Here is a 14,660-nt window from a genome sequence, read left to right on the forward strand (position 1 = left end):
ATTATCTATACTAATCAAAAATATCTGGGTACAATAATCTGAGAAAGACATTGATAAGTTCAGAGTAATCAGAGTTAAGACATCATTCTTTTGATATCTAGTAGTCCTCTTCAAAAACTTAGAATGAACAACAACATTCTGGAGTAGACAAAAGAATTCAAAGAAAGGACTTAAGATAATGCTATATAAGAATCAACTGAAAAAATTGTGGATGATTATTATGGAGAAGAAAAATAATAGCTCTTTTCAAGTTGTTGGAGGATTGTTAAGTAAAAAATTGGATGAAATTTATTTTGCCCAAAAAGATATAATTAGGAGTAATGAAGAAAAGCAGATTTCAGCTGCACATAAGGAAACACTTTCTAATTATTGAAACAATCCAAAAATGAGATAAATGTGTTACCTTAGGGAGGAATGTTACATTTCTTCAAGCAAAGGCCAGATGATCATTTGTTAAGGATATTATAGATGGATTTTTATTTATCTCCATTTCATAGAGGAGTAAAATGAACCTCAGAAAAGTTAAATGATTTGCCCTACATTATACAAATATGTGTTAAAGCTAGGATTTTAAACAAGAACTCCTGATTCTTTTCATTCCTGATAGAGCTAGTTTTAGACAAAAAATAAAGTAAGCTAGGCTAATCACATAATCATAGACTCAAAGCTGGAAAGTGCCCAAAACATAAGGTCTCAATCCCTTAATTTTTCATATAAGAAATCTAAGGCCTAAACAGATCAAGTAGTTTGCATAATAAGGTAATGTAGGTAGTAAGTGATGAAAGCATGATTTGAATTCAGGCCCTCTCTCCTTCCAAAGTAAGCTTCTGTTCCTTCATGAACAAAATAAATCATTTCTTCATGAAACATTTTATTTCTCATACAAAGACAGTTACTAGCTCTAGAAGATGTGGCTTCATTCTGTGTTCCAAGCCATACCTTCTAAAGCTACTTTGGAAGGTCAAAAATGATTGCCAGTTTCCCAGATATCCCTAAACTTTTTCTTGTGTTTAAAAAAAGCAATGATTTTTAACGTCTTTATTTGATTCTTTAGAATTGGAGTAAAGCCTAAATGTTACATTTGGAACCAACATTCATTTCCTTGTTCTGAACATTTTTCTCTTTTAAAATGAAATTTAATCATTATGTTTTTCCAGTTGTATACTAGTTTAGCTGACACTGAACAATTTTCAAAAAAATTCAATAAAAAGTCACTTCAGGAAAAAATAGGTAAGGCATATCTTACTTATCAGGCTTCCAAAGTTCTTTCCAACTAGAATTTTACAATCCTATGAGCTTATGAAGCTTTGGAGACTCAATTGGAATTCCATAATTATAGTGTACTATCAAGTTATGAGATCTTCACTGGGCTACAATACTATCCTTTCTTATGATACCTGTGTCTTCCCCCTTCACCCTGTGTTTTGACTGTAGGTCATCCCAGATCTGAGATGACCAGGTGGTAAGACTCGCCACCACCAAAGGTGATTTGCCTGTTTTTCTTCCCTCTTCAAGCCCTCCTCAAATAGGGTTGCCCAGAACCAATCTAGTTGTTTGACTGCTCACACAGGTTGGAGGACATGGGAGTCACTAATTTATTCTAACCAGTGAGATGAAGGACTACTGAGACCTTTTCCTGTAGCTGCCTTCCCATACAGCCTGAAGATCCCCAGCACTGTTATCTGATTTGCTGGCATAAGGGATAGGAGAGGGAAATAAGTGCTTGTCTGCTATGAGCCAAGCACTATGTTAATCACTTTACAAATTATTATCTCAATGGATACATAGTCTGAAAATCCCTGGGCCTTGCCACTTACTGCACTCTAAGGACTTTCAGAACTTTTCATTGGTCTTGCAGATGAACTTTTTTTGTTTTCTCTTTCATTTGAGTATGAACACTTTGAAAGTAGAATTATATTCATTTTTTTATCGGTGTCCCCAGTTCTTAGCACACAGTGTTTGCCACATAACTAGCACTTAATAAGTGCTTTTTTCATTCATTTATGAAAAACTACCTAGTTAGATAAAATCAAATCAGATATAGATACACACTTTAGATGTATCTTTCTTGCACATTTGTTAGAATTACTAGGTGAGAACTCAGGTTGTCTGGACAATTGACAAGGTGAGAACTCAGGTTGACTTGATAGTTCTCTGGCTCAGATTCTAAGAGAAGCAAGCTCATTGGTTGGAGTACTTCTTCCCAGAAGCCCTTGCATTATCCCACACCCATTCTCTAGGAGGATAAAAGAGGCAACATTGGGCCTGGACAAGCAATCTGGATTGGGGAAGGACAAGAGCTGGAGGAGATTCAGAGCCAGGATTCAGGAAGAAGAAGAGGCTGGCTGGAGGCTCCAGAAGCTTCCCAAGAAACCTGCTCATAGAGGAAAAGATTATACAGAAAAGAAACCTCCTCCCAGAGAAGGATTACAAATGAGAGACGATCAGAACATTACACATATTGAGGAAAATAGCCATGATTTTTTTAAAATAGCAATACAGTCTAATATTTTTAGTATGCTTAATAAATATATATACATAGATACATTGGGAGGGAGGGAGGGAAGGAGAGAGAGAGAGAGAGAGAGAGAGAGAGAGAGAGAGAGAGAGAGAGAGAGAGAGAGAGAGAGAGAGAGAGACTGACTGACTGTTTCTGCCTTCAAGGTTGTTGGAACAAAGTGTTTTCATCTACCTATTCCACCAAGGGAAATCTTCACATGCTTGGGGTAGACATCCCCAGTGACTTACCAACAGGTTTAAGACTTATTGGTTATTCTCAACCTGGTTTAACCCATCTGTTGAATTGGTTTTACCAGGCTGTGGCCACTACAGTCTCTTGGAGCTAAAGGTTAAAGTTGGGTGGCAAATGGACACAAAAGGTGGATAAGCAGCCCTGAAAAGGGCTCAACAAAGTCCACACATAAGATTCTAGTCCTCCCTGATCTCTCTATACACCCCAGTAAGTGAGATAAGAAATCACCCCAGTAAGTGAGATAAGAAATATTGCCTGAAGCAGGAAAGCAAAAATGGTAGGTGGAAACCTACTTTTATTAAGGGAATAAGGAGATCCCAGTTGGTTTTTATCAGATCTCCCTTCCCATCAGAGAAGCACAGAAAATCACACTCTACTGATGAGAATATTAAATGAGAAACCACTAATATACAATAAAGACTGACATGCTTAAAGTATTTAACTGATGGAAAGTCACTGAGGCTCTGTTACTGTCACCACCTAGATATCTAATAAATTTGAAATTATGGCCAACCATAATCATTTTCGTTATATGAATCCCTCATTCCCCCCTCCAAACTATCTCTCCACCATACTTAAACTTCCTTCCATGTATTTTTCTTACCTCCTCCCTCCCTCGTCCTGCTCCCAACAAACACTCAAATTCCCTCTAAGTATTTCCCTCAAAATAAGATTTCGTTTTAGACAAAGGCAGTACTGTCCTACTTACACTATCAGTTAATTCATTACAATTAAAAAGAGAAAAAATAATACAGCTTTTTCCTCAGGTGCTCTGAAAGGCCCAGAGTTTTCTTCACACAAAGAAGATAGAAGAGATTATTTATAATTATTGAGATAAAATAACAAGGAACTTTGACTTGAAACTCATAAAAGTTAAATGACTAGTTTCCTAATAACAAGAGCAATTAGACAGCAGAATGCTTCCTCTTGGGAGGTGGATTCATTAAAGGTGTTTAAGAAGAGTTAGCTAATACTTGAGGGAATTAGGGGAGAGCAAAATCCCATTCTTGGCTGGGAGTAGAGTTAGATTCAGTAGATAAATAAGATCTTTCCAAGACTATCTTTTCTCAGAAGTGAGTTTTTTGACTCCCGTCACAGAAAAAAATGCCTTTCTTTTAAGACAAAACTGTCACAGATAATAAATTAATTTATAATAGGACTGCTTTTTTGTTTTCTGGTATTTTTTAAAACTAGAAGATACTTCTTTAAGTTTTAAAAGATGTTAATATTGAGTTAATTATATGTAAAGTTAGTTTATAAAGCATAACAAAACTACTTTTACAACTGTATGCAATAAACCTGTTATTTATTACATTCAATCTGCCATGATATATAGCAATTCTGAAGTGCATTTCTAAAATAACAACTTACTAAGTTCTTCTACAGGGCAACATCACTGTGAATGCATTTCCTTTAAGCAATTGTTCAAGCCTTGCCTCTGACACTAGATATGTCCACATGAGCAAGTCATTTAACTGTTCTAACACTGTTTTCCCATCTACAAAATGGTTATAAGAATACCTGTAGTATATGTAGTACTTCATAAATTCTGAAGCATTACATAAGTATCAATAGATATAATTATGACCATTGCTATTAATATGATTTTCATTTAAGTGGCTTTGTGATTTTTTTTTCTGGAACTAAAAAGCTTTTTAATGCTGCTGGGGTTAGTCATAGCCACATAAATGCCTAAAATGTCTTGAAAGTAAAAATAAAAGGAAGGAGAATTAATCATACATTGATCTGGTTTTTTGGAAGGGAATCTAATCATCAATAATATCTAATACTACTTGTATAGATTTTTGCCTATATGAGATTGTGAATCTTTTATGTCAAATATTTCTTTGCTGTTGAGGAAATAAATAACTGTCCTACACATTATTTAAATTATATATTGAGCACATTTCTACTCTCCAATTTGGAAAACCCTGTATATGAACTAAGTCTAAACTATAAGTGATTTTCTCCCAGAAAGTATAAGGAGACCAGGACTGAGTTCTAGGGGATCAGACATTATATGCTCACAGTTCTTTTAGTGAGAAAGAAAGGGGGCAAGTATCCTACACCTTTTGGAGGCCTAGTAACAGCTTGATGTATTTTGTATTTAAATGTAGTTTCAAACAAGTTGGAAAGACAGTATAGTCCATTATGCCATAGGAACTGAGTTCACATCCTACCTCTCTCACATCTTGGACAAGTAGCTTTATTCTGAGTCTCAGTTTCTCCATCTTCAAAATAAAATCTGGGAAGGGAGATCAAAATAGATAATGTATATGGGTCCTCTCTTTTCTAAATCTATAATTCTATGAAATTAATTTATTCACCCCTTCAATAAATGTTTTTGAGAGCTTTCAATGGCCTAGATACTGTGGCAGATGGGAAGATAAAGAAATAATTTTCCTCACTTGTAAAAGTTCCCTATATGCATACTGACTGGCTAACAAGAGAGTTAATTGGTCAGCTAAGAAATTCTGATTATCATCATCCAAATGATCTGCCTTAAATTTGGATGGTGAGCATTCGAATTTTGTCTTCCTGATATATGACAATCAAGTTTCCAGCACCAAACTCAAAAACTTCTCTAATTTTGGACAACCAATATTAGGTTGCCAAAAATGGGACTGCCAAGATTCCACTACATTAGCCTCCTATTTGTTCATGGCAAGTATTTTTTTTTATTTTTTGTGATAATTTAATGGTTGTCTTATTTTAATAAGAATGATTCTTTTTAATTCTTTTTAATTTTTTATTAATTTTATAATTATAATTTTTGACAGTATATATGCATGGGTAATTTTTAATAATATTATACCTTGTACTCACTTCTGTTCTGAATTTTCCCCTCCTTCCCTCTACACCCTCCCCTAGATGGCAAGCAGTCCCATACATGTTAAATGTGTTATAGTATATCCTAGATACAATATATGTGTGCAGAGACGAATTTCTTGTTGCACCGGAAGAATTGGATTCAGAAGGTAAAAATAATCTGGGAAGAAAGACAAAAATGCAAACAGTTTACATTCATTTTCCAGTGTTCCTTCTCTGGGTGTAGCTGATTCTGTCTATCATTGATCAATTGGAACTGAATTAGATCTTCTCTTTGTTGAAGATATCCACTTTCATCAGAATATTTCCTCATACAGTATCGCTGAAATGTATAATCATCTCCTGGTTCTGTTCATTTCACTCAGCATCAGTTCATGTAAGTCTCTCCAAGCCTCTCTGTATTCATCCTGCTGGTCATTTCTTACAGAACAATAATATTCCATAACATTCACATACCATAATTTACTCAACCATTCTCCAATTGATGGGCATACATTCATTTTCCAGTTTCTAGCCACTACAAAAAGAGCTGCCACAAACATTTTGGCACATACAGGTCCTTTCCCACCTTTAGTATTTTTTGGGGATATAAGCCCAGTAGTAGCACTGCTGGATCAAAGAGTTTGCACAGTTTGATAACTTTTGGGGCATAGTTCCAAATTGCTCTCCAGAATGGCTAGATTCTTTCACAATTCCACCAACAATGCATCAGTGTCCCAATTGTCCCATATCCCCTCCAACATTCATCATTATTTTTTTCTGTCATCTTAGCCAATCTGACAGATGTGTAGTAGTATCTCAGAGTTGGCTTAATTTGCATTTCTCTGAGCAATAGTGATTTGGAACACTCTTTCATATGAGTGGAAATGGTTTCAATTTCATCATCTGAAAATTGTCTGTTCATATCCTTTGACCATTTATCAATTGGAGAATGGCTTGATTTCTTATAAATTAGAGTCAGTTCTCTATATATTTTGGAAATGAGGTCTTTATCAGAACCTTTAACTTTAAAAATATTTTCCCAATTTGTTACTTCCCTTCTAATCTTGTTTGCATTAGTTTTGTTTGTACAAAAGCTTTTAAATTTGATGTAATCAAAATTTTCTATTTTGTGATCAATAATGATCTCTAGTTCTCCTTTGGTCACAAATTCCTTCCTCCTCCACAAGTCTGAGAGGTAAACTATCCTATGTTCCTCTAATCTATTTATGATCTCATTCTTTATGCCTAAATCATGGACCCATTTTGATCTTATCTTGGTATACGGTGTTAAGTGTGAGTCCATATCTAATTTCTGCCATACTAATTTCCAGTTTTCTCAGTAGTTTTTGTCAAATAATGAATTCTTATCCCAAAAGTTGGGATCTTTGGGTTTGTCAAACACTAGATTGATATAGTTGTACACTATTCATGGCAAGTATTTTTAAAAGGATTAACACTAAAATAATTGCAGTATATTATATATCAATATCTGTTATTGCAAAAGAGCAGTAGAGAAAATAAAGATTAATAATTATAAACATAGTTACCTACTTTCCCATGTGTATTTAAAGTTTTTTTTTTAATCAAAATAAACTACGTTTATTGATGCATCCTAAATAAAGATATTAGAAGAGAAGAGGCATGCTTTTGTAAAGGTAATTCCAAAGGCCAGCATTATACAAGTGAGTGAAGGATACAGAGATCCAATGTCCTATTTTTTAAAAAAATTAATTATCTATTTTCTCTATTTTCCCCCATACTCTTCTCACCATGCCCCTCACCCCCATTGGAAAAAAAAAACTAGTTAACAAACCTGCATTGTTAAGTAAAATTAATTCCAATATTGGCCATGTCCAAAAAAAATATGTCTCAATACACTCAACTGAGTGTATCACCTCTCTTTCAGGAGAGGAATAGCATAAATCCTCTGGAATCATAGTTAGTCACTGAATTGATAAGAGTTTTTAAGTCTTTCAAAATGTTTTGTCCTTTAAAAAAATCACTGCTATTATATAAATTGCTCCACTGATTCTGTTTATTTAACTCTGCATCAATTCATGCAAATCATTAAAACCATACCTTTCCATCATTTTCACAATAGCATTCTATTATTTAAATACCATAATTTGTTCAGCCATTCTCCAATAAATATTTTCATAAGTATGGGTGCTTTACCTCTTTCCTTGATCTCACTGGGGCATAGGTCTAATAGTAATATTGCTGAGTCAATGGGTGGCACTATTTAACTTTTTGGACACAATTTTGTGTCCAAAATTACTTTCCAAAAGGAATGGACCCGTTCATAGGTCCACAAATATTGTCTTAATGCACCTGTTTTTACACAGCCCCTCCAGAATTTCTCTCTTTGGTCATTTTTGTGAATCTGATATGTGAGGATAAAATCTTAGAGTGTTTTCATTTATATTTCTCCAATAATTAGTAATTTGGAACTTTTTTTTTTCCTCCCATGGCCATTGATAGCTTAGATTTCTTCCTTAGAAAACTGCCTATTCATTTCCTTTAACTGTTCAGCAATGGGGGAATGGCTCTTATTCTTATGAATGTAAATCAGTTCCATCTTGAAAATGAAACCTTTATCAGAGAATTTTGCTGCAAAGATGTTTTTTTTTTCTCTAGTCATGTTTTACCTCTGATTTTAGTTGTACTCATATTGCTTGTAAAAAACCTTTAATATTATTGATTTTATCTCCTATGATCTTCTCTATACCTTGTTTAGTCATAAATTCTTCCCTTATCCTTATAGCTAAAAGGTAATTTTTTTTCCTTTTATGTAGTTCCTATTAGTACAGGGACTAAGTACTTTTTAACAAATATTTTTAACAAATATTATCTCTCTCACTTGATCCTCACAATAACCCTATGAAATAGGTACAATTATCATTCCGATTTTAATGGAAGAAACTGAAGCAAAAAGAAGTTAAGTTACTTTCTTGGAGTCATGCAGCTAGGAAATGTCTGAGGCCTGATTTGAATTCAGGTCTTCATGACTCTAGGCTCAACACTCCAAGCACTGTACCGACCAGCAAACAGATTTATGCAGAATATATTTGGTTCTCAATGTGAGAGATTGGTTTAAAATTAGTTTTTGCTCTCTAGTTTTTTGAGTGTTTTGTGTAAATACAATATCCCATTTTCCTCAGTAGACACTTTAAAGGCTCTTAGTCAAAAAGGCATAATTCATGTATGAGTCAAAATTATATAAGGTTCTTTAAGAGGTGTAAGAATGGAGATAACCTTTCTCTGATCATTAATATCAAGCAAGGGATAACACAGAGAGATGCATACTTACTACTTTAATGAAGAAGATGAAGTAAAGATTGCAAAGAATTTCTATAAGTGATAAAGATATCCAGATGTTCCCTTTTGTAAATGGCATTGTGATGATTTAGACAAATCCAAGAACCCTGCAGAAACCCCTAAATGAGGCATATAATTTCTTAAGGGAAAATGTCCTAACTAATCACAGGGGGTGGAAGCTCATAAAGAAGAGATATTGTCCAGAGTGACCATTATATACAGACAGATGGGCAACTTATAAAGTTTGTTCATCAATAAATATATAGTTAGATTGTATATAGATTATAGATAACATGAGATAAGAAAAAGTAGTCTCTATTCTATATTTTTAGCACAAATCTATCAGAGACAACTTATTAATTTTCCAGTATTTGGATGAATTTTAGGACTTTTGATTTGCTTAAATAGAACTATTAATAGCACTGGCACAACCTTGGAGAAGTATCTGTTTTCCTGGAAAATAAAGAGTTCCCTCCAAATTAAACAAATGGTCATCTCCCTTGATTTAGTAAATGATAAATTAGAGAATTATTCCTCTGGATAAAGAAAGGACAACTTTCCTTTACCCATTTTCCCTACAGATTACCTTTTCAATGTAATTCAGCAGATAATTATCTTAATTAAGCAAAGACATGTGCATTTTTAGTTCTGTTATCATAAATAAGAATGTCCTTGTATAGCTTTTTCTGACCACCATGTTAGTACCTACCCTGTTTGAGTCCTCTATAAAATAGTCTTTTTGTCAAACATACATTTGGCATTCAAGCAATGTAGCAAGCCCAATGGAGTTGTGCTCTCTGCAGTAAATTTGGAATCTTTGATAGATTAGTTAAAAAAGGGACCTCAGTGAGAGCCATATGCATCCTGAAAGAGGATAGTGGGGACTGAATGTGGATCACAACATAGTCTTTTCACTGTTTTTATTGTTATTTGCTTGCTTTTGGTTTTCTTTCTCATTTTTTCATTTTTGATCTGATTTTACTTGTGCAACATAATAACTGTGGAAATATGAATAGAAGAATTGCACATTTTTAACATATATTGATTACTATCCAATTGGCTATTTAGGGGAGGGGATAAGGTGAAGGGAGGGAGAAAAAAATTTGGAATACAGGGTTTTGCAAGGATGAATGTTGAAAATTTTCTTTGTCTATATTTTGAAAATAAAAGCTATTATTAAAAAAAAAAAGAAAAAAAAAAAGAAAAACAAAGAAAGATGTCAGTATCTGCTATTTTTTTTTTCTGCCATATAATCTTCAGAATCTTCCTAAGACAATTCAAATGGAAGCACTTCAGTTTCCTGGCATGACACTAGTATTCTGTCCAGATTTCACAGGCATACAACAATGACTCTGTAGACCAATTTGATAGTCAGTCTAATACTTCTTCTCTTTCACACTTTCCTGCAGAGCCTCCACTGAGCTAGATCTGGCATTGTGTGTGTGTGTGTGTGTGTCAATCTCATTATCAATGTAGATATTCCTGGAAGGTATATTGCCAAGGTAAGTGAACTAATCCCCCAGCATTCAAAATTTCTCCATTTGCTATAACCGATTGTTCTATATGTGGATGGTATAGTGCTGCCTAATGAAATATCTGTTATTTCTTGCTGTTTATTGTTGGGCCAAAATTAGCACAAGCAGCAGAGAATCAATCCATTCTTTGTTACATCTCTGGTTTGGAGGTTACATTGAGTTATACAAGGACACTCTCAAGGTCTCACATAAGAACTTTAGAATTGATTGTATGGCATGGGAAACACTGTCACAGAACCACCCAGCATGTTGTGCCCTGATTAGAGATAAAGTTATGCTTTATGAGCAAAGCAGAATTGAATTAAATCAGAAAAAATGCAAAATGCACAAAGTTAGACAATTCATCCCAAATATTCATAGGAACTATTTGTGTTTGACCTGTGGCAGAGCAGTCCAACTAGTACTAATATGATCTGCCACACTTGGACACACTAACTTGACTCTAACATAGTGATATCATTTTGATCCTCTTCAAAAATTAAGGACACCAAACAAACAACCACCATAAATAAGATTAAGACTCTTAGTTTCATGGAATTAAGGTCATTGTCTGAACTGCATTACATTTACTTGAGATTAGGCCTTTGATTTAAAAGAATCCAAAGGATTTTATGGGATAGGACATTGCTTTCTTGAAATTTTGTCAGGCATAGATAAGGTTTTTCACTCAGATAAAACCCATGACTTAGCCCAAAATCCTATGAAAATATTAGTTTTTAATATTTCAGAAAAAAGGACTTAGTGCTATATGCTTCCATAAGACATACATATGTTAATATATACAAAATAAAACAAAACATATAGAACTTTAAAGAGAAGAAAGAGATAGAAACAGAAAGAAAATATTTTGAATAATTACTATGAATAGACAGTGAGATGAGTCTAGAACTGAATAAAACTTCATTTGTCTGGATTAGGAAATCATTTAAGCTCTTTCAATGACCCTAAGCTTCTTGAATCAACCCATTTCTAAGATCAATATTTTTCCAGTGATATTATTTGGCTGACTCCTTGAGCCCTATAGACCCTGAAGAATAGAAGTAGATCAAGTACAATTGAGACATATATGCTAGGCATGGATAGAGTTAACTTGTTCCAAACAAGAAATTACACAGGAGAAGGAGTATTAAGGATATCTATCAAAAAACAAAAAACATACAATTGAACAACAAAATGGTCTGGTCACCTGATGGGAAAAAGGAAAAAACTGAAAGATTCTCCGTATATGGAGTAGTTCCCTGGTAGTGAACTTATAGGAACACATATACAAGATTTATTGAGGATAGAATATGGATATGGTGTGGATATATTATGACCTGTATCATTAAAGGAAATAGAAGCATGAGTATTTAAGTAAGGCTTCAGTTACCTAGAACTATTTTTAAAAATTAGGTTATCTGCTTTAAATAAATTTTCTTTATAACTACAGTTGTCATTTTTGTCTAAGATATATATATTCTAGCACATAGAAGATACTTAATGAACTCTTATGTCTTAGTAAACAATTGAATAGATAGTACAGGGGATAGAGTGCCAGGCCTGGAATAAATGATTCATCTTCCTGAATTCAAATCTGACCTCAGGAACTTATTAACTGTGTGACCCTAGGCAAGTCACTTAACACAGTTTGCCTCACTTTCCTCAAATTTAAAATGAATTAGAGGCAAAAAAAAATGGCAAACCAGTATCTTTGTCAAGAAAATTCCAAATGGGGTCACAAAAATTTGGACACAACTGAAAAAAACTGAACAAATTTATCAATATACCTCTTTAAGTCTCAAAACATTGTTCAAATAAACCTTTTTAAATAGAACTCTCTCCACATTTCTATGCTCTTTTCTAGTATTTGACATGTTTTACCTTTCTTAATAATTAATGGTTATTATTACAAACATTACAATGATTTTGAGTAATAATAAAAATAGGAGACATTGATTTAACATGCTAAAATCACTTCAAATAAATTATTTGATTTTATTCCAATTATTGATTTCAGGTAATTACGATAGGTATTATTATCCCCACTGTATAGAAGAGGAAATGGAGACTCAAAATACAAGGTAGCATATGCATGATCATACAGCTAGCAAGAATAACCGGAGAAATTTAAATCTAAACACTTCTTAATTCCAAGTTCAGTGCCCTTCCAATATATTATGATCCTTAGAGACATCAGAAATGCATGCATAGGGCTGTTTGCCCCTAATTGCAATGCTTTTATTTTATTTCACATGTTTTTTACAATTTTTCTTCTCCTCTCTTGCTGTCAAATTTTCAGGTGTAATTTCCCTCTTCTGTCTAAATATCTATCCCTAATAAGATCACCCACTCACACTAATTTGGTGCTTCTAAACTGTTATATACTAAAAAGCAAACCACAAGATTTCTTTTTATATCCAACGGATGCTAAGCTAATGCTTAAGAATCTCATTTAGCAGTAAATTATTTTCTTTAGTCATTTTTCAGTCATGTCCAGATCTTTGTGACTTCTTTTGAGGTTTTCTTGGCAAAGATGCTCACATAGTTTGCCATTTTTTTCCACATCATTTAGACAAACAGAATTAAGTGACTTGTCCAGGATCACATAGCTAGTAAGTATCTGAGGCCAGATTTGAATTCAGAAAGATATCTTCATGATTCCAAATCTGGCACTCTCTCCATGATGCCATCTGGTACTATAATAATAAATATCAACTCTAACTATTTTGGCTCTTCAGAAGTCTTTTTATTTTTTCATTCTTTGTTATGTTAAAATTAATTAAGTTGATATTACCTGAAATCTTAAAAAGTAAGATATTATTATATGTTTCCTTCAGAGTATGCAAGTATCCTATAAATGGATTTTTTCCAGAAATTCCATAGGAAAATTAAGTACACATGAATTTTGTTTTGAATAGGATAGAATAATGAATGTTAAATGTTAAAAATATATATATTCATTTTTGTTTTTATTATGCCTCAGGTCTGAGGGGTTTTTTGGTAAGAAAGGATTTTTGAAAGTATAACAGAAAATATTATTTCATAGGCAAATTTCTACTTCACACACAATTTTTAATAAATTTCCTAATGCATGTAGGCTGCATGTTATAAAAGAATTATGAGGGGAAAGTAGAATAAGGAATAGCATCAAAGAAATGTTTGATTGGAAAATATAAATTGGCCACATGATAAGAGCAAGGGATAGTCAATGGATGGAGAGTCAATGGATTCCCTTGGTATTTCTTGTGATGCTAAGAGAAAAATACAAAGGACTCTTATGTGTTGGGTATACTTCCCCTGTGTCAAATGATATAGAAAATAATGGCGCATGATGGCAGGTACAGATAGCTATTGTATACATCACTTCTTGGAAGGCCTACATAGACAAGATCTCAGCTGCATTGAAGTCACTTAGCATTTTACATTTAACAATAAATACAAGCAGCTGGATTTTCAATCTCCTGTCTGGATTCCTTATTTTTCTGTATTGAAATTGATCTCCAGGGAAATAGATTTAAGAAAATTGATATTTCAATACTGTTGAGCCAAATTTTCCAATTAGAAATGTTAGTATGTTTTAAGGTTCAAAGCAGATTGGGCATTTAAGCTTCAGCAGTTATTGTTCAGTCATTCTTTAGTCATGTCTAATTCTTTGTGATTCCTTTTGAGGTTTTCTTGGCAGAGACACTAGAGTGACTTGTCATTTCCTTCTGCAGCTCATTTTACGGATGAGAAGACTGAGACAAACTGGGTTAAGTGACTTGTTCAGGGTTACCTAGCTAGTAAATATCTGGGGCTAGGAAGTGTCTGTCTAACTCCATGCCCAGTACTCTATTCCCTGTATCACCTAGCTACCTTAAGCTTCACTATGGTTGTTCACACATCAAAATCTTATTCTTTCTTAATTAGGATTCCATCATGTAAATAAAAGGAAGGCTCTATAATTTGAGACATTCCCAAAGCAGAAATCACTTCACCACAATAACCTCAGTTAGTTGTATGGGACACCCACAGGTTAAGTGACTTGCCTTAAAAAATTGCTAATGTTAGTGGTAGTATTTGAATCCAATTCTTCCTGATTCCAAGCCCAGCATTCTGTACTCTGTGCTGTGATTTCTCTAGGAGGTTATTATTTCAGTTTTAATAATTATTAATTATGGTCAATATTTGTTAATTACATTAATTTAAACAAAGATTGAGTTATAGTTTATCTTTAACAGATAGTTTCTTCCTTTAAATTGCATATTAATATTATAACTAGGTTA

The 14,660-nt window shown here is 33.5% G+C and overlaps 1 protein-coding gene across 7 annotated transcripts in view; it reads right to left on the reverse strand.

Annotated features, from left to right (window-relative positions):
- The window catches only part of ATP8B4 (ATPase phospholipid transporting 8B4 (putative)), a 318,510-nt gene that overhangs the window by 149,104 nt on the left and 154,746 nt on the right, over positions 1 to 14,660 (reverse strand). The window contains exon 2 of one of the 7 annotated variants that reach the window (XM_074294473.1): positions 4,933 to 4,997. The exons of the other annotated variants lie outside the window; for them this stretch is intronic. Within the exon in view, the coding sequence (XP_074150574.1) occupies positions 4,933 to 4,983 (51 nt within the window). The 5' untranslated portion in view covers positions 4,984 to 4,997. The remainder of the gene's footprint in view (positions 1 to 4,932; positions 4,998 to 14,660) is intronic. 7 annotated transcript variants of the gene reach the window in all.

This window comes from Sminthopsis crassicaudata, chromosome 2 (assembly GCF_048593235.1).
Source record: "Sminthopsis crassicaudata isolate SCR6 chromosome 2, ASM4859323v1, whole genome shotgun sequence".
Taxonomy (NCBI): domain Eukaryota; kingdom Metazoa; phylum Chordata; class Mammalia; order Dasyuromorphia; family Dasyuridae; genus Sminthopsis; species Sminthopsis crassicaudata.